The 21,005-nt window shown below is 34.9% G+C and overlaps 1 protein-coding gene across 2 annotated transcripts in view; it reads left to right on the top strand.

Moving 5' to 3' along the window:
* Positions 1-21,005, top strand: part of LOC127410688 (1-phosphatidylinositol 4,5-bisphosphate phosphodiesterase beta-1) — a 70,560-nt gene that overhangs the window by 22,702 nt on the left and 26,853 nt on the right. For both annotated transcript variants that reach the window (XR_007892153.1, XM_051645852.1), the window contains exons 4-14: positions 2,902-3,042; positions 3,241-3,320; positions 5,421-5,474; positions 5,577-5,652; positions 8,124-8,224; positions 10,300-10,466; positions 14,946-15,092; positions 15,420-15,577; positions 18,824-18,906; positions 19,283-19,367; positions 20,515-20,695. Coding sequence is in view for 1 of the 2 variants with exons in the window: in XM_051645852.1 (XP_051501812.1) it covers positions 2,902-3,042; positions 3,241-3,320; positions 5,421-5,474; positions 5,577-5,652; positions 8,124-8,224; positions 10,300-10,466; positions 14,946-15,092; positions 15,420-15,577; positions 18,824-18,906; positions 19,283-19,367; positions 20,515-20,695 (1,273 nt within the window). In the remaining variant the exon portion in view is untranslated. The remainder of the gene's footprint in view (positions 1-2,901; positions 3,043-3,240; positions 3,321-5,420; positions 5,475-5,576; positions 5,653-8,123; positions 8,225-10,299; positions 10,467-14,945; positions 15,093-15,419; positions 15,578-18,823; positions 18,907-19,282; positions 19,368-20,514; positions 20,696-21,005) is intronic.

Genomic DNA, 21,005 nt, shown 5'->3' with positions numbered 1-21,005 from the left:
CAGCGCTGTGTGTACTGAGCTCTGAATATCGCATGAATAATACATGCACTTATTGAATATTAAATTCACTCTTTAACTTGGGATTTCTGTGTGAACTGGACAGATGTGTGCGAATAGAAGTCGTCTACATGCTTGTATGATATTTAGCTTTTCTTTTTCTGTATAAAAATGTGCAGTAAACTATTCTTTTACCCTTTTTTAACAATTAAACTTTTAACTAAAAACTGACACAGTGTCAGAGAACATTGTTATGCAGGTGTTGCTATTGCTAAGGTGTTCTGAGCAGTTTTATGCACATTGCAATGCACTTGCTCGGGCGTTGCTAAGGTGTTTTTGGTGGTTTCTAGGTGGGTTTCTCACTTGCTCCAGTCAGAGGAAGCCACCCACGAGTCTCTAGAAATGGCTGAGGTCTTTCCTTTAATGTAAGTCAATGGGATATTTTCAGCTGTTTTATCGTCCGCCAGGTCTGACTCCAGCCACTTAAAAAAGCGGAACCGAAGGGTTTGAGGTTGTGAAGGTTTAAGCAAGCATCAGTAGTACATTTGTTCTGGATGTTCTTGATTTACTATTTTTTAATAATTGTTTTAATCTCCTTAAAGTATCATTGGCATCTCCCCCAGAGCATCTGTTTAACTGAGTCATGAAATTTTAAGCTCTCATTTAATCATCATTTACTAGTGCACATGAGTCCCAACTGTCTGGAGGACATTTATGTTACGTTATCTGAAGCACCTTAAGGTCAACATCCCAATTTACCCCATTTACTTAATTAATAAATGCGTTTACAATTGAGGTGGAGGTACATTCTAATTATATCGAGCATTTAATTGGCCCAAAAAATTGCAATTGAGTGCCTTTTTTTCCTGTTGGGTGTCTTTCTCCATTTGTTTTCATGATATGCTCATGTGCACCTTTGGGATTTTGTTGCTCACTGTTTCTCATCTGAATATTCATGCTGTCCAAATATGTTTGCAGTGGTTTGTTTTTTACACTTGATTCTATTTGTTCAAGCATTGGTTCTGCCGTGTCTCAGATAGCACTCAGCACATCAGAACTTGATTGGAGAGTCGTTGCGATTGGTGGTAATTACCTGTTGGCAGCTGATAGAGTGGAACACACCTGTTGCACAGCTGCATGCTGATGCATGAAGATTGACACCTGTAGGAGAGCACATGAGATAAAAGATCTGCTTCTAACTGAACAACTTTTTAAGCATCACCTTTTCCAAACGAATGTCTAATTTCTGGCCAAAATCTAAGGCAACATTGCATGTGTCCTTCACAGTTAAGGCAGCAGCCATTGAAAGCGTTGCAACAAGCACAGTAAAAATTGCCATTCAAGGTTAGTGGTGGTGGTGTAGTGGACTAAAGCACTGAACTAGTAAGTGGTAGGTTGTTGGTTCAATCCCCACAGCCACCACCATTGTGTCCTTGAGCAAGGCACTTAACTCCAGGTTGCTCCAGGGGAATTGTCCCTGTAATAAGGGCACTGTAAGTTGCTTTGGATAAAAGTGTCTGCCAAATGCATAAATGTAAGATTAGTGGTGGATCAGTGTGTTTTTCCAATGGCTGATATTATGCCAATAATACAATTTAATGATTAAGAGCTATGCAAAATTGCTGCAATTAAAATAAGACTTATTTAACACAACATTTACTCAAGCTCCACTGAAAATATTTGAAAGCACATAATCTGTTCTGCCTCATGAAGCCAAAACGTTGCAACTACACATTTGATCAAAACTGAGTTATGAATTAAATCGGGTCTCTTCAATTTTCCAAAGCCAAGGACCCCCACCCTTCCTAAAATAAAAAGACCCATTTTTACTGTGTGAGAAAATTAGTAAGCCAGAAATGATAAAGACAACATGTTAATGAAATAAAGCATTGGCTTTTATATTGCTTTTGTACTAAAGCCAAAATAATTCATTAAAATAGTATCTCTAAAAATATTTGCTTTGTATTAAGTTTCCAGTGTGTCCTTTTTCTTAGAATCTTATTTTATGCTCTTAGAGAAATGTTAATGTAACATTTTAATTTGAATGTATTTGTATAATGCATTTCACAATAAATATTGTTCGAAAGCAGCTTCTTTGAGAAAATGTCCTCATAACTTACAGCATTTTTTACTGTTAAAAGCTATGCTTGTCAATAGAATAAAATAATCTTGATTAATCTCAGGAGCAGAATGGTGGCTCAGTGGGTAGCACTGTCGCCTCACAGCAAGTGTGGAGTTTGCATGTTCTCCCCATGTTCGTGTTGGTTTCCTCTGGGTGCTCTGGTTTCCCCCCGAGTCCAAAAAGACATGCTGGTTAAATTAACTGGAGACCCTAAATTGCCTGTAAGTAAGAGTGTGAATGTGTATGTCTTTGTGTGTTGCCCTGTGATGGCCATCTGTCCAGGGTGTTTCCCTTCCTTTGGCCCGAGACAGCTGGGATAGGCTCCAGCACTACCTGTGACCCTGCATAGGACAAACAGCTATAGAAGATGGAAAATCTCACGATTTCCAACCACTCTTTAAAAAGCACAATGACACAGTTATAATGGCAAATGATGTCAAGGTTTTTCTTTTCTTATTTTTGTTTGTGTGGGATAAAATTTTACTATGAAACTTTCTATACAACCCTTTTCGGGCCCCCCCGGACCGAATGAAGAATCTCCTATATACTGAAATACTGAAGTATTTCTGTACTGTTCTGGGTGTGTAATGCATCTGCGTAGTGTTTTTCATCAGCTTCAAGTGCTTGGCAGCTCAGAAGGCGTCTTTAACGTACAGATAGAAGAGCTTGTGGGAAATGGTTGTGGATGAAATCACAACAACAGCTAAGCAGCTGTAAAGAGGCTTAGTGGCTTATTTGGAGATGTTTGACGGCACTGAGGCTTCATTATTCTGTTCCCTCAGGAAGCCAAGCTCAGAGAGCTGCTGGATGTGGGGAATCTTGTGGGGCGGATCGAGAACCGAATGTTGACGGTTGTGACGGGACCTGACATGGTCAACATCCAATACCTGAACTTCATGGCCTTCCAGGAGGATGTCGCCAAGGTATGTCCTTTAGCATTCATGATGTACACTGCCTTTAAACATTTAATAACACAAAACTGATCCGGTAGAGTGTATCGCGATGTGTTTTTCTCATTGAGGGATTTCTACAGTATTCATTTCAGTCAGGGTACTTGACCTGATTTGCTTTAATGAAAATGTGTTTTTTTTTTTCCCACTTCTGATTTGTCATCCATACAGGAGTGGGCAGAAGAGCTGTTTAGTCTGGCGTCCAACCTACTCGCTCAAAACATGGGCAGAGAATCGTGTCTGGAAAAAGTGTGAGTACCTGTATTAAATCAGTTAATGTTCACCTGCCCAGACTTTTCCACTCGCTGAATTACTATTTATGTTATTTAAAAATGTTGTATGTAAAGTACAAAGTGCTTTGGACCATAATATATATATATATATAGCTGCCGGTCAAAAGTTTTGAAACACTTGACTGAAACGTTTCTCATGATCTTAAAAATCTTTTGATCTGAAGGCATATGATTAAATGTTTGAAATTAGTTTTGTAGACAAAAATATAATTGTGCCAACATATTCATTTATTTCATTATAAAACTAAAATTTAATAAAAAGTTTTTTAAATTGATGACTTGGACCAAATAATAAAGAAAAGCAGCCAATAAGTGCCCAACATAGATGGGAACTCCTTCAATACTGTTTAAAAAGCATCCCAGGGTGATACCTCAAGAAGTTGGTTGAGAAAATGTCAAGAGTACATGTCTGTAAATTCTAGGCAAAGGGTGACTACTTTGAAGATGCTCAAATATAACACAGTTTTGATTTATTTTGCATAATAGTTCCATTGATGTTATTCCATAGTTTTAATGACTTTACTATTATTCTAAAATGTGAAAAATTATAATAAAGATTGAGTGTTTCAAAACTTTTGACCGGTAGTGTGTGTATATATATATACAGTATTTAATAATCAAAATAATAATAATTCCTTACATTTATACAGCATTTTTCTAGGCACTCAAAGTGCTTTACATAGTATAGGGGGAATCTCCTCAACCACCACCAGTGTGCAGCATCCACCTGGATGATGTGACGGCAGCCATAGTGCACCAGAACGCAAATATACATATATATATATATATATATATATATATATATACACACACACACAGTATATTGCTGAAATGAAGCTTGTTTTAAGGATCTTTAAAATTCTTAAAAAAACATTCTTTACATTTGAATGGCTATTAAGCACCGCATATATATATATATATATATATATATATATATATATATATATATATATATATATATATATATATATATATAATTCTCATATATTCATAACAAAAATCTCATTCACAATACTTCAATGTTGAAAACAGTTCATGCATCATGGTGTTTGTTGTTCTGCCTGTAATTTATGATATAAATATATAATAATAATAATAATAATAAATTAATAAACAATCAATTTTAAGATTTTTTTATATAATATATTCATCTTTGTTAATGTTAATAATAATAATAATAATAATAAAAAAAATAATAACAAAACATTTGGTCATTATTATTTAATTTTTGTTCAAGTTCCATTAATTAATGTTAACAGATCCAGCTTAGTAAATGTATTGACATGAACATTTACCAAGATTAATAAGTGCTAATATATATATATATATATATATATATATATATATATATATATATATATATATATATATATATATATTGTTTATTATTAGTTCATTTTAATGAATGCAACCTTAATGTAAAGTGTTACCAAAAAATAATGAAAGTCTATTACAGTATTTATTTATTTATTTTTTGTATGCAATTCCGCAAACATAATCTGAGTCACTTTTGAGAATAATGAAAATGACAAAATAACTAAAAAAATAAAACACCCAGAGATAAAGCAATACTGGGTAATATACTTAATTGTCATGAAAATAATTTCACAATGCTATAAATCTTAATGGTCCTCATTTTCTTAAAGTAATGTTTTTCCTCATTTAAAAAGTTTTACTTCTAAAGAAATGAATAGTAATTTTGAAACGTGTATAAAATCATGACCACTCATGTGAGATGAAGAGTTCAGTCAAATCAGTAACCTTATAAAAGCTCTTTTATTCTACATGAAGGAGGGGCGCCCACATGGGGGCAGCCGTGTTAGCATCACATGACCAGCCGAATACAACTTGCTTAATCTCAGTAACTGCTCTTTTATTGGACTCTTACATTTATGGATTAAATTAATCCCGGTTTACTGTGTACAGTGAATTTGACATACTTCAGAAAATGTCTGAGTGCACCTTTAACGCTAAATATAATTTCTTAATATGAAACATGTTTGTACGAGATTCACCCATGTGTCTTGTTTTCCACTGAACTGTATTGTTCATCACCAGTTACACGAGACTCAAGCTGCAGCCCAATCAAGAGGGGCGGATCCCTGTGAAAAAGTAAGAGAACAACTGTTTTTACCTCTAACTCTCACGATATATCACAAAGTGAGACTCTTGCTAGATTTTAATCCTCCAAATCTTTCCCTCTCTTTTGTGAAGCATATTCCGTATGTTTTCGGCTGACCGTAAGCGTGTGGAGACGGCACTGGAGAGCTGTAATCTTCCGTCCGGCCGGGTGAGCATATGTGCAGATAATCACTCCAGATCCCTGCTGGAAGACAGGAAGCCAGCATGTTTCTACAGGAAGTGACTGCATCGCCTTTACAGAAAACTTGTCCATTTGAATCAAAGTGCACTGACAATTAAAACTGACAATTTTTCTCTAACCTACAGTATTAAAAACCTTAACTTAAGCCTATTTGTGCTGTGCATAGCAAAAATATGTCAAAAATGTATTATAAAACTATTTATCAACACTATCTTTAGCAATACAGGCTTTTATAAAGCAGCATAAAATAATAGAGCAAATTAACTGATCTGTCTTGTTTTCACAGGCACACATCCAAATGATTTAAGCCGTTTATAACTACGTTATAACTACTTTTCCTTTTTAATTTCATTCCTTGTTTTACTGAGTTTTCCTCACTGGGGGCTTGAATATTTTAAAGGTTTTCCGAGATAATATAATGAGAAATCTTTAAAAGAAATTTAGTTGGTTAAACTTTTACATTTAGTCATTGAGCAGACGCTTTCTTTCAAAGCGACTTACAAATGAGGAATGTTACAAACAATTTGGTAAGACTTTACAATAAGGTTCTGTTTGTTAACATTAGTTAATGCATTAGGTAAAACTAACTAACAGTGAACAATATAATTTATGTATCTTTGTTGATGTTAATTAAAAAAGAAAATGGTCATTATTATTTCATGTTAGTTCAGATTGCATTAACTAATGTTAACAGAGTTAATGCACTTAATGAGTTAATGCAAGAATTAAAATGAACAATTTAAAGCGTTTTTTTCACAAATTTTGTTTAATGACTTTAAAATGGCATGTTGTGTAACCATCAAGTAAAAGGTATTGCAATACTTTCCTTGCACCTTGAATATACAGTATGTGAGTATATACAACTTAATCAATAATTTCGATAAAGTTTTCAAACATATTTTTTAAGGTACATTATCTAGACGTTTTGTAAGGGTTAAACCATTTGACCTGAACATAATGTGCCTTATTATTAAAATGGCAAAATATCTTTTTTTTTATTTTTTTTAAATTATTGTTTAAAAAAAAATCACATAAAAATCTAAATTACATGACCAAAAGTTTTTATTTACAAATAAATAAATAAATAAATAAATAAATAAATAAATAAAAATATTTACCTGAAGAAATAAAAATACAAATATTCCAAACTACTTATGCATGAATTTATTTTTGATATTTTTTAAAAAACTTGTATGAGATTTTCATTTAATGTCTCCGGATGCTTACAGCAATTAGACATTTTTTGACTTATCCCACAGAAAAAAATAATGCAATACACCTCTATCATGTACATATTTTTAATTATGCAATTTTGCATATATTATAAGATTATAAGAAATTAGACAAAAAAATTAGCTTCACGTCATTGACCCAATACAGTGTGATTTTCTGTAAAGCTGCATTGAAACAATATGTACTGTAAAAAAGCAGTATACAAATAAAAGTTACTTATATTTGGATGTAAATATGGTCCACTTCCTAATGCAATGATCATTATAATCATTCTCAATGGCCAACTCCTGATAACCATTTTCTAAGGTATGGATGCTATATAACTCAATGTGGTAACCCAGAAATCACTTTTTCTTTGTTTTCTGTGTAAAAGCTCATTGCAAGCCTGCTGTTAGAGTTATTCTGCTTCACTTATGTGTACAGTGTAAAACAGACCTTACATTTTCAATTCCAGTAACAACAGAAGTCCATTTGTTTGCATTATTGTTTTAAAGTAAATCTAAAGTTGAGTGGTGGCCACGGGGAGATTTTCAAAATCCATAATGTTAAAAGGCCTCAGGGGACTGCACAGAGAATAGTGAGCAGCTAATGAGAAATGATCATCGTGTTATTTGCGCTGACCTCCGCATCTGACTCAGAACCTTTCATGTGTTTTTTATTTTATATATATATATATATATATATATATATTGACCAACAGAGCATTAATCAGCTGCTGGCTTTGGCACTGCCTTCCGGACTGAAAGCCTCACTTGAATATTTTGAATGTTTACTATGAGAGACGGATGTCTAACAGCTTACGGTTGAGATTGAGTAATGTTTGCTCTGTGACAGCTTCGTCCATTATTGGGTTTGTCGCAATAATCCAATTGACTCGGTGTCAGATTAACTGGACGTTCGTAGACTTGGATGGAATGATCTAATTCATTTTAAGGCTAACTCAAATCCTTTAGCTGTTATTAATATGAGACTGCATATTATTAAAAACACACTCAGCCACTCTATTTTTGGGTTCAGCCTCAGATGTAATTTGATTGATGGATGTGATTAATTGATTCAAACGTTTGATGGATTTGTCAGCACACAGACACGTAACACTGGTGTAAGTCTGAAGAGTCATTATGAAAACCTGTCTTGACTTTGTAAGATAAATATATGAATATAAATTGCAGTGTTTGATTGTGTGTTCTTCTTCATCCACACAGAATGACTCAATCCCGTTGGAGGATTTAACACATGAAGTTTACAAATCATTCATCAATAACCTCTGCCCACGATCTGAGATCAACCAAATCTTTGCCGACCTGTAAGTCTTTATCAAATCAGTTTCTGTGGAAATGTGTCCTAACGATAAATGAGTTTTTGTCCTAACCTGCTAATACATGGTTTCTTCAGAACAGAAAACTTATAATAAAACACAACAAGATTGGCACACTTTTGCTCCCGAAAAAACAAACAAAAAGTTGACTAATTTTCTCACCTACAATAACTGGAGGATGCTACAGTAGACGTGTTTATTGATAATGTGTAGTGTTTTACATGCTATTTTTTTTTTAAATAGTACAAAGATAGCACCCAGTATATCAGTATTAATTTAATTTAATTTAATTTTTTTTTTTTTTTGTTAACTTTTTGGTTGTTTAATGTTTAGATGTTTTATTATTTATAAATGATTTATATTTTTTATATAAATCATTTATTATGTTGCATATGTGTATTTTTAAATATATATTGTCTTATGAATAACAAGTGAAGTGACTAATTTAAATTTCTCAAGTTTTAAGTCAGATATGACTGACAGTGGAGCGCCACTGCTGAACTGCGATATAGGAAACATTGCAGTATATTATACCGTACAGTATACAGTGGGCTGGTATTCCATTCTGAACGACTGGATCCGACTGGCTGTGATTTATCATGTTGTGCAGCATGCACGGTTTCATTAAGGACAGACAAATTGCAGATGGAAACTTGTTGCGCCTGTTTAGGACACGGTGTTACATATGATCAACTGGAAGTGTTCTTATTGGGTCTGTTCCAAAACCTAGTGAGCTGCCTCCAGAGGGGTCATGACTCCACTTTAAAGGGGTCATGACATGCCTTTTTTAAATTATTGTATTATGTTCCTTGAGGTTCACTTAGAATATTTTTCTCTGTCAGAAACGCTCAGTTTTGGTTCTGCTTCTCCTTTTAAGATTTCAGTAAATGTCCTCTGTTCTGATTGGCTCTCTGCTCTTGACTGACCAGCTCTCTCTACTAGTCATCTCACTGCTCACCGCTACTGGGCGGGGCTACAGAAGTGATAAGGTAAAGTAGGCATTGATGTGTTGCTGTGGAGGAGGTCAGATGCAAATGTGTACCACAGTGTGACATCACGAGAGAACGAGTCGTTTTGGCAGCTTGTTCAACAAATGCTCTTTTTTTCAGCGAGGAGGAAGTTTTGAGTTTTGAAACTTACGATTTTATGGTACAATGACCTCTTATATGTCAAAAGATAATGGAAAATGTGATTCCTCATGTAATGACCCCTATAAGACATCACAGACATGCTCCCGATCCTAAGGCTGTTCCAAAAGGTAGGTAGGTCTATCTTAATTATGCTGCCTGATAAGACATCTCGTTTTGGACAAATTCTAAGGTAGCATCGTATGTATCCCAGAATCCACCACAATAAGCTCAGTAGAAAAAAAAAATCCAAGATGCTGCACAAAGCGAGATATATTTCCGTTATAAATATACTAATAATCCATTCAGTACTGAAAGGTATTGAAAGCTATGCATATTTATGCTGATTAGAGTATTGCGTTGCTCCTCTCGCGTCACCTGTATTGAATACATTGCGAGTCGAGTCTCCCGTGCGCTGCGCATGAGGAACGCTATTTGAATGACGCCGTTAGGATGCTACCATAGAAGACACAACAAGGCAGCACACTAAGTTTTGGGACAGACCCATTATGTTTGCTTGACAAAGTCGACATACTCTACAGACCTGTTTCAGGGTTTTTTTCAAAGTCCCTTAACCCAAACTTAAGACCAAAATTTCCGACTGTTTCTCATCCTAAAGCTTTCAAGCTACATCCACTAAACTTGGCACAGACCTTCAGACTGTTCTGACTTGGGTTGCTATGACTTTTCTAACTGATCAATTACGGTTTTCGCCCAGCGGCCGATGAAAAATCTTCGAAATCCCAAGAGACTTACATTAACGGAATGTTCAAACAGGCCAAGACTACTCAAACTCCAGCTGTCTTTAACTCTCTCTCTCTTTCTTGCCTTGTTTTTATCTATCTATGACTTTAAAACTTGTTTAACCTGTTAAACTTTTAGACCAGGCTTTGTCAGGCCAACATCAATCATCTATCTCTCTTTCTCTTTATTCAGTGGTGCGAAGAGCAGAAACTATCTCACCATGGATCAAATGACCGACTTTATAAACAACAAACAGCGAGACCCTCGACTCAATGAGATCTTGTACCCTCCACTGAAGCCTGACCAAACCCAACTGCTCATGGATAAATTTGAGCCCAACCCAGGAATGATCCAGAAAGGTCTGTTTGAAACAAATTGCTCGACATTAAAATTCTGTCATTATTTGCTCACGTCACATCATTCCAGACCTGTATGACTTTCTTCTGTGGAACACAAAAGTTGTCGGATGACTTCAGAAGACTTCTAATATAGTGTACAAGTGGCATGGAATACTTGGGACTATTATATGGGTAGCTCAGCGAGTATTGACGCTGACTACCACCCCTGGAGTCGCGAGTTAGAATCCAGAGTGTGCTGAGTGACTTCAGCCAGGTCTCCTCAGCAACCAAATTGGCCCGGTTGCTAGGGAGGGTAGAGTCACATGGGGTAACCTCCTCGTGGTCATGATTAGTGGTTCTCGCTCTCAGTAGGGCGCGTGGTAAGTTGTGCGTGGATCGTGGAGAGTAGCATGAGCCTCTACATGCTGTGAGTCTCCACGGTGTCGTGCACAACGAGTCACGTGATAAGATGCGCGGACTGATGGTCTTGGAAGCGGAGGCAGCTGAGACTTGTCCTCCGCCACCCGGATTGAGGTGAGTAACCACGCCACCATGAGGACCTACTAAGTAGTGGGAATTGGGCATTCCAAATTGGGAGAAAAGGGGATAAAAAATGTAAAAAAAGAAATTCTCATTTTGTGTTCCATGAAAAAATAAGAGTATACCGATTTGGAACAACATGAGGGTGAGTATTCCTTTCAGTAAATGGTTTAGTCTTCCAGAACAGACTATTGATTCTCTGGATCATGTTGTCTCAGTATCGCCTCAGCGCTGGTAATCCAAGGTTGACATGCCGCAGTGTAACCAATGAGCAGAATTAGCTCAGATTGGAGGTGTTTATTTATTGATCGCTGATAGACAGCTTGAATGTAATTGTTTATCATGAGTAACTGTGTAGGAGGATTTTGCATTACGCTCCCATGAGGTGTCACATTCATATAAGAGCAAGATTTCAGGCTTTTTCAATCGAATGCTGTCTGTCATATTACTAATATGAAATCTAGACTCATTAGCTTTTGCACCAAATTTTATTGATTGACAGCCAACTGTTTTCAACAGTGAATATTCAACATATTTTCTTGATGATACAATTATGCAACCTAGTGAATATTGCCGCAATTTTAATGCACTGTTTATTTTGCCAAGGGCGTGTTAATAGATACATTTTGCGATCCTGCCTTTTCTCATGACTCGAATATGGAGCGTTAAGACAGAGATGTCTTAATTGCGTCTCTGATTTCAATTTCAGTAGCAAAAATGAAGGTAAAGTTGCTAAATTAGATTAGTTTCCGTGAATCAGTTCAAACTGTCCTTTTCGATGAATCGGTTCAAAACTCTGATTAAAAAATGTGGTGGTGTCATCACTTAAAAGTCCCAGCGCAGCATTTTCTGAGAATTAAAATGGTTTCGTAAAAATGTGAGTAGATAAATATTGCCATCTGTTATTTGCATATTGCTGCATATAAATGAAAATTATAATATATTAGGGCTGTCTCGATTATAAAATTTCGCTGACGATTAATTGTCATACAAATAACTGCATTTACGATGAATAATTATCACACAAATTGTCATAATTTTTAAGCGGTGTCTGTGCTAAATACAGATGGACCAATTATAGAAATAAAGAAGGAATTTATTCCTATTTTACTTAATAAAATAGGGATATATAATTTCCTTTAATGCTTTAAAAACTTTACAGGGGTTAAATGACATGAAAAAAATAATATTTTAAATATTTTCAAATATGTTAGGTCAACATTAGTCTTGTCAAATAATCACTGTTATATATATAAAAAAAAATAAAAGGTCATGTAATAATCGTGGCATGCTCAAATCATTCTTCCTTTTGAAAAACAAGCCTTGTTTAATTTAACTAAATTTTTACTGTCATTTAATGTACTGAATAATTTTAATTTGGCTACAGTGACTGTTTAGTTGAAATGATAAAAACAAAATCACCCTTTTAAACACATTTCAGAGCATATACATAAATATTGAGATATATATTGAATATCATCAAAAGGTTTATTTTTTTAAGGTATATTGGCCAGTCGTGAATGCCTTGGGATTTAATTTGTATTCTTTTTTTTATTGCAATTCTATGTAAACATTCTCCACCTTTCTCTTAGCTTCATTTCCATAGCAACAGTAGCTCCCGCGTTGCAGTCCGTGCCTTCCAAGGCTGCAGTCGAGCCAGTTTATTTATGTCTCTCAGAGCACAAGGCTCCACGGGCAAACTGGAGATCAGGTCACTGGATGATAATGTGCGGGAAGCCATTAGCTGGTGACTGATTAGACACATCGAGTCCACAGGGTCCCGTGATGGGGACAGATGAGGAAGATCATTGGGCTATTTAGCTCGTGGATCTCGCATGACACCTTCCTGTCATATGGATCACCAACTCTATTTTCTCAGTTCAGTTTCAGAGACAGGCAGGGGACAGATGAACGCCCAATGCTACGATGGTCTGCATTGGCAGGATTAGATTGTTTCCAAGTGCTAATTTTCAGAATTCCTTAAATTGATGTTGAAAACTTGATTCATGTTATGTCTGAAACAAACCTGAAAAGCATCTTGAACCACGCTTTTTAGGAGCTTTGCTGAAAGAGCTTTGCTGGTCTTCCAGCCTAGTCAAGCAAGTTTAAGCTGGTTTAGCTGGTCTCTAAGCCTGACCACCCTGGTTTAAGATGGAGTAGCTGGTCTCTCAGCCTGTCCATGCTGGTTTAAGATGGTTTAACTCATCCTCCAGCTGGGTCAAGCTGGTTTAATCTGGTTTAGCTAGTTTTCCAGCCTGATCAGGCTGGTTTAATATGGTTTAGCTGCTCTTACAGCCTGGCCAAGCAGGTTTAAGATGGTTTTGCTGGTCTCTCAACCTGGCATTCGAAAACCAGTATTTTAAAAATGCTGGTTTAAGACGGTTTAGCTGGCCTCTCATCTTGGTCATGCTACTTTAAGTTGGTTTAACTGGCCTTCCAGCCTAGTCAAACATGTTTCAGCTGGTGTAGCTAGTTTTCCAGCCTGGCCACGCTGGTTTAAGCTGGTCTTGCTGCTCTTACAGCCTGGCAAAGCTTGTGTTCTGCTCATTTAGCTGGTCTTCCAGCCTAGCCAAACAGTTTTATGATGGTTTAGCTTGTCTTTCAGTGTGGCATTTTTAAACCAATATCTTAAGATGCTGGTTTAAGATGGTTTAGCTGGTCTCTCAGCCTGACCATGCTGGTTTAAGCTAGTTTAACTGGTCCTTCAGCCTCATAAAGCTGGTTTAAGCTGGTTTAGCTGGTTTTCCAGCCTAGTCACACTGGTTTAAGATGATTTAGCTGCTCTTACAGCTGGTAAAGCTGGTGTTCTGCTGGTTTGGCTGGTTTTAAGATGGCTTAGCTGGTCTGTCAACATGGTCAAACTGCTTTAAGACAGTTAACTGGTCCCTCAGCCTGGCTAAAATGGTTTATCTGGTATCTGTATATATCTGGTATATTAGGATGGTTTAGTGGTCTCTCAGCATGTCAAACTGGCTTAAGATGGTTTAGCTGGTCCTCCAGCTTTGTCAACCAGGTTTAAGCTAGTTTAGCTGGTCTCACAGCCTGACCACGCTGGTTTAGGATGGTTTATTTGGGCTAGCCTGACCAGCTGATAAGTACTTGTTGGACAGCAATGACCAACAGAAACCACCACCTTAATTTAGGCTGGTTTAAGCAGTTTTTTTTTTTTTTTTTTTTTTCAGCAGGATTGCAACAAAAAAATACAATATATATATCTTATCCTGTTCTCACCATTTCATTGTTCTTTTAACTTGACAATACATTTGCTGAATTATTTCAGGCGTGGTTATTGTAGTCTTTAAAACCCATTTGACTCCCCTCGCCACGGACAGCAAGGTGGTTTGTGTTATTTTCAGTGTGCAAATCAACGGCTGTTTGCGTTTGAGTGACAGATACCGCTGCGGTCATGACTGAGCTCACCCTGAAACATTTCATTGAGTCTCAACAACAGCTTTCTGCTGTCAGAAGGGCCACGGTTAATTGCCTTTGGAGCTCTGCAAAGAATGGGTTTAATTAATGTAAACTGCTGGTGAGAATTAGTCACAAGGGACGTTTGCCCCCTGCGTGTCTTCCTTTCAGCTGTGATTGCTGTTTAGGGAACACTGATCTTCCAGCGAGTCTAATTTGAAGTCTGTTTGCCACTGCAGTGCTAATTTACTCAATGAGACAAGTTGTTACTTTAGGGGCAAAATGGAGAAACAGAGTAAAAATGTTCTGTTCTGAAGTAAAATAAACACGGTTTAATGGATCCTTTTCATGGACGTGTAGTTATAAATTTAGATTGTTCTCTTAAAACTGCATTCACAACACATTTAACATCTGTAATGTGACATACTTCTGAGTGAAATATATAATAATTATATATTACTAATTATAATACATTAAATATAAAATTCTGAAAAGAATATTTAGCAGGAGAGAATGCAGAAGAAAGACTGTATTGTGTTATTTGTGTAACAGGGCAGATCTCTGTGGAGGGTTTTGCCAGGTATCTGATAAGTGAAGAAAACAGTGTGATTCCTCCAGAGAAACTGGACCAGAGTGAAGACATGACCTTCCCCCTGTCTCATTACTTCATCAACTCCTCGCACAACACCTACCTCACAGGTAACACAACCCCAATCTCAAACAAATCGTATGTCTGTCTGTCTAGTTTTTCCAAATGTATCTATTTTTTTATGATCAAATTATAAAAACGTTCATCTGTTAATTCACCTGTTGATAACTGGTTGATCGATTTACAGATATCTCTGTTGCTGTATTAATTTCTCAGTTGATTCATTGATTTCTCAATTCATTAATATATTATTGAGTAGTGCAAATGGACCCCCATACCTGTAAAAATACAAAGTAGCTAAACTTCTACATAGTACAATTGCCGCTCTTCACTGGCACTTGATAACGGGTGTGTTTTTGTGTCTCTGTGTGTGTTAGCGGGTCAGCTCGCAGGTAGCTCCTCCGTTGAGATGTATCGACAGACGCTGTTGTCCGGCTGTCGCTGTGTGGAGCTCGACTGCTGGAAGGGTCGTACAGCAGAGGAGGAACCCGTCATCACTCACGGCTTCACCATGACTTCTGAGATCTCCTTCAAGGTGAACTAAACCCTCCACAGCCCACAGACACGCTTATGGGGATTTCATGAGTGCTCTCAGTGAATTGGTGCTTCACTTTTATTTTATGTTTTATATTCTGCCTTTGGACACATTTCTGTAAGAGACCTTGTAGACTCACACACTGTCTACACCAGGCGAATCCGTTGACACCATGCGACGCAACGGCTTGAGGCTGTCTACTCTGGACTCGTCGACAAGAACATTCTAAACCATTTATTTGTGTTGTTGGCATTAAAAGCACCAGCGTGTGTAGCGCATAATGAAACGAGAGATCTGTTTACTGTCGGTGTGACGTGCCGCAACAGACACTTCCAGTGTAGACAGCATCATTGATTATAATGGGTTCTGTTGCTTTTGACACAATGTGCCACGCTGCTCGCATTTGGTGTAGACACGGTGTTACTAAAAATATTAATCAGTATACCAGTAACATTCCTATACATCCTCAACACAAGATACATTTACATTTATAAGCAATTTAGATATTAAGGATTGCTTTCAGAAAATGTAATTTTACTTTGTATTGTTGCACTGGCAGATTTTTTTCACTTGTTTATGGAAAACATTGCTTAGTACACCACAATTTAGTTAAGTTTTGCTTTTGTTAGCTTCCTTTCTACTTGTTTTCGTTTTTCGTTTTAATTGTGATTTTATCTTTTGTTTTTGTTAGCTTCGTTTCCATTTGTTTTCACTTTGTTTTGTTTTCATTTAATTCTTTTTTCATATTTTGCTTGTCTTTGCTTCATTTCCATTTGTTTTGTTTAGTTTGCATTTTGTTTTCATCTTTGATTATGTTCGCTTTGTTTCCATTTGTTTTGTTTTGTTTGCATTTTGTTTACATCTTTGATTATGTTCGCTTTGTTGCCATTTGTTTTGTTTGCATTTTGTTTTCATATTTTGCTTTTGTTTGCTTCATATCCATTTGTTTATTATTTTTCGTTTTCATCTTTTGCTTTTGCTTGCTTCATTTCCATTTGTTTTGTTTAGTTTGCATTTTGTTTTCATCTTTGATTATGTTTGCTTCGTTTCCATTTGTTTTGTTAGGCTGCATTTTGTTTCCATCTTTGATTGTTCACTTTGTTTCCATTTGTTTTGTTTTGTTTACATTTTGTTTTCATATTTTGCTTTTGTTTGCTTCATATCCATTTATTTATTATTTTTAGTTTTCATCTTTTGATTTTGCTTGCTTCGTTTCCATTTGTTTTGTTTGGCTTCATTTTGTTTTCATTTTTTGCTTTTGTTCCTTTCATTTCCATTTGTTTTGTTTAGTTTGCATTTTGTTTTCATCTTTGATTATGTTCGCTTTGTTTCCATTTGTTTTGTTTAGTTTGCATTTTGTTTACATCTTTGATTATGTTTGCTTTGTTTCCATTTGTTTTGTTTTGTTTGCATTTTGTTTACATCTTTGATTATGTTCGCTTTTTTCCCATTTGTTTTGTTTTGTTTGCATTTTGTTTTCATCTTTGATTATGTTCGCTTTGTTTCCATTTGTTTTGTTTTGTTTACATTTTGTTTTCATATTTTGCTTTTGTTTGCTTCATATCCATTTATTTATTATTTTTAGTTTTCATCTTTTGATTTTGCTTGCTTCGTTTCCATTTGTTTTGTTTGGCTTCATTTTGTTTTCATTTTTTGCTTTTGTTCCTTTCATTTCCATTTGTTTTGTTTAGTTTGCATTTTGTTTACATCTTTGATTATGTTTGCTTTGTTTCCATTTGTTTTGTTTAGTTTGCATTTTGTTTCCATCTTTGATTGTTCACTTTGTTTCCATTTGTTTTGTTTGCATTTTGTTTTCATATTTTGCTTTTGTTTGCTTCATATCCATTTATTTATTATTTTTAGTTTTCATCTTTTGATTTTGCTTGCTTCGTTTCCATTTGTTTTGTTTGGCTTCATTTTGTTTTCATTTTTTGCTTTTGTTCCTTTCATTTCCATTTGTTTTGTTTAGTTTGCATTTTGTTTTCATCTTTGATTATGTTCGCTTTGTTTCCATTTGTTTTGTTTAGTTTGCATTTTGTTTACATCTTTGATTATGTTCGCTTTGTTTCCATTTGTTTTGTTTTGTTTGCATTTTGTTTACATCTTTGATTATGTTTGCTTTGTTTCCATTTGTTTTGTTTTAGTTTTGCATTTTGTTTTCATCTTTGATTATGTTCGCTTTGTTTCCATTTGTTTTGTTTAGTTTGCATTTTGTTTACATCTTTGATTATGTTTGCTTTGTTTCCATTTGTTTTGTTTAGTTTGCATTTTGTTTTCATCTTTGATTATGTTCGCTTTGTTTCCATTTGTTTTGTTTAGTTTGCATTTTGTTTACATCTTTGATTATGTTCGCTTTGTTTCCATTTGTTTTGTTTAGTTTGCATTTTGTTTTCATATTTTGCTTTTGTTTGCTTCATATCCATTTATTTATTATTTTTAGTTTTCATCTTTTGATTTTGCTTGCTTCATTTCCATTTGTTTTGTTAGGCTTCATTTTGTTTTCATTTTTGCTTTTGTTCCTTTCATTTCCATTTATTTTGTTTAATTTGCATTTTGTTTTCATCTTTGATTATGTTCGCTTGTTTCCATTTGTTTTATTTGCATTTTGTTTTCATATATTGCTTTTGTTGCCTTCTTTCATTTTGTTTTTTGTTTTTGTTTAGTTTGTATCTTTTGCTTTTGTTAGCTTCAGTTCCATTTGTTTTTGTTTTATTGGTTTTCATTTTATTTTCATCTTTTTTGTTAGCTTAATTTCCATTTGTTGTCATTTTGTTTAATTTTATTTTTTTTGTCTTTTGCTTCTGTTCGCTTAATTTCCATTTGTTTTGTTCATTTTCATTTTAGTTTCATATTTTGATTTTGTTTGCTTTGTTTTCATTTGTTTTTGTTTTCATTTTGTTTCCATGTTTTGCTTTTGTTCACTTCGTTTCCATTTGTTTTGTTAGGCTGCATTTTTTGCTTTTGTTTGCTTTGTTTCCATTTGTGTTTGTTTTGTTTTATTCTCATTTTGTTTTATACTATAATTAATAAGAGTACTAACAGTAAGTAAAAATAGTGAAATATTAAAATATAACAAAATATGTAGCCCTATTGGATTAGCTCTGAATTTAGTATTGTAAGTGCATTATAAAAAAGAGTAGAACAATATAGATAGAACTAAAAAACTTCTTCAGATTCCTATGATTTACCAGCAGTTAAGATCTCTGAAGTAATCCAGTTTAAATTAATTCTGTTCTTCTATTCCAGGAAGTGATTGAAGCCATTGCAGAGTGCGCATTTAAAACATCTCCTTTTCCCGTCGTCCTGTCCTTCGAGAATCATGTGGACTCGTAAGTGTAGCCACACGCTTCCCGTAGCCACTGGTACTTTTGCTCCTCAGGGCTGCCTGCAACTATGGCAACAAGGAGAAGAGTGATTACAGGCGTCTCTGAAATGCATAATTTGTTTCCAGTCATCATTGTCCTCTCGAGAGATGTCACGCACATCAGTGGCTTGAACGCTCGCTTTATTTTCTGCATGAAATCAAAGATGACATGATGTGCGCACTGTCAGGGAATTTCATTTTATTAACATCACAGGTGCACGCATAGTTTTTTCCAGGAATAAGATGCATGCAAATGTCTCAAAGCACTCATGTTTTTATTCATTGTTGTAATGAGGATGTCGGTTTAATGACAAAGTTCTTGTGTTTATTTTAAATCACAGTCCCAAACAACAAGCCAAGATGGCAGAATATTGCAGATCGATATTCGGGGATGCACTTTTGACGGAGCCACTTGAGAAATATCCTGTAAGTTTATTATTTCCAAATCCATTTATAGGTGTTTCTACAACTATGAGATATTTTTGCCCTGCAGACTTTTAGAAGACAAACTTAACTCCCCTTAAAACACTCCTTTCAATCTTACTAGTGTATTTAATGTGTTTTCTAGCAATGTCCAAAGAGGTTATACATGATATACACAGAAAAATTCTGCCACTGTCATGAATAAATTACATTTCCACCACAGTCTCATATCATCATTCATTCTGTTGTGAAAATGACATTTAAATTTTGTTTTGGAATAAAATGGCAGACTCGTTTTATGTATCCTAAATACACAAATAAAAAAAACATTTTCACACATTTTGCATAATTTTACAAAATTACATCTTGGTTGGAAAGGAAAATACTTACCTTTATAAAAAATTACCTTTGTAAAAAAAAATGTTTTGTTTTCTCCACACATCACGTCTCAAATTTCATATTGAGCATGCTCTTTACTGACGCTTTTGTCTCTTTGGTAACCAAGTACACAACTTTTCATAAAACTTTATAAGGGACAAAACTGTTGGTCATTGTGGCAATAATGTCATAACTGAGGGACAGTTTGTGAAAAATGTATATAGATAATTTTACATAATTTATATTGATTTTTTTATTTTATTTTATTGCATTCTTATAGATAGTTTCCTAGATTATAGTTTAAAAATGTAATTATATTAACTGTATTATTATGCCATTTTTATGATTAATACTATTAGTATTATTATTATTATTATTATTATAATTACTGTAATTTAAAAAAGTATCAGTAATATTAATTACTGTTAATTACTTTTTAATTAAAATTAAATCAAAATTGTATGATGGATTTTCATTTTAAGATTGAAAGTCTTGGTCTGGTAAAACAATAGGGTAAAACAATTAAATCTATATATTAAAGGCATTTGAAAAGTATAAATAAACAAATGATGATGGCATGGTAAAAAGTTTTAATGACTGTTAAAGTGACCTTAATAGAATGGCAAGAGAAAAATCGGTTATTTATAAAACAAAATAAAATCTCTCTTTTTTTATAATAATTAAATTGAATAAAAATCAACCCTTGGGATATTAAAGTACCTGTATCACTAAAGCTCGTGTCTCATCACAGATTGTGTTGTGTTGTTTGTAGCTGGAGTCTGGTGTTCCTCTGCCGAGCCCGCAAGATCTCATGGGAAAAATACTCATTAAAAACAAGAAATCCCACCCCAAACCGTCAGATGGTAGTACGAAGAAAAAACTGTCTGAGCAAGCGTCCAACAGCGACTCGTCCAGCGTATTTGAGCCATCCTCACCCAGTGCTGGACCTGCAGGTATTAAACAAGTCATATTCTGCACTTTTATTATTTTTTTATCTTTGTCCACTTAGAATACCACTCAATAATCAAAACTATGAAATTATATAAATGACAGATTGTAATTATGTAGAGACCCAAAAATATCAATCAGATAATAATAATAATAATAATTCCTTACATTTATATAGCGCTTTTCTAGGCACTCAAAGCGCTTTACATAGTATAGGGGGACTCTCCTCAACCACCACCAGTGTGCAGCATCCACCTGGATGATGTGACGGCAGCCATAGTGCACCAGAACGCTCACCACACACCAGCTATTGGT

Source organism: Myxocyprinus asiaticus, chromosome 20, assembly GCF_019703515.2.
Source record: "Myxocyprinus asiaticus isolate MX2 ecotype Aquarium Trade chromosome 20, UBuf_Myxa_2, whole genome shotgun sequence".
Classification (NCBI taxonomy): Eukaryota; Metazoa; Chordata; class Actinopteri; order Cypriniformes; family Catostomidae; genus Myxocyprinus; species Myxocyprinus asiaticus.
Note: the sequence above shows the minus strand (reverse complement) of the source record. Positions and strands in the feature narration are given on the sequence as shown.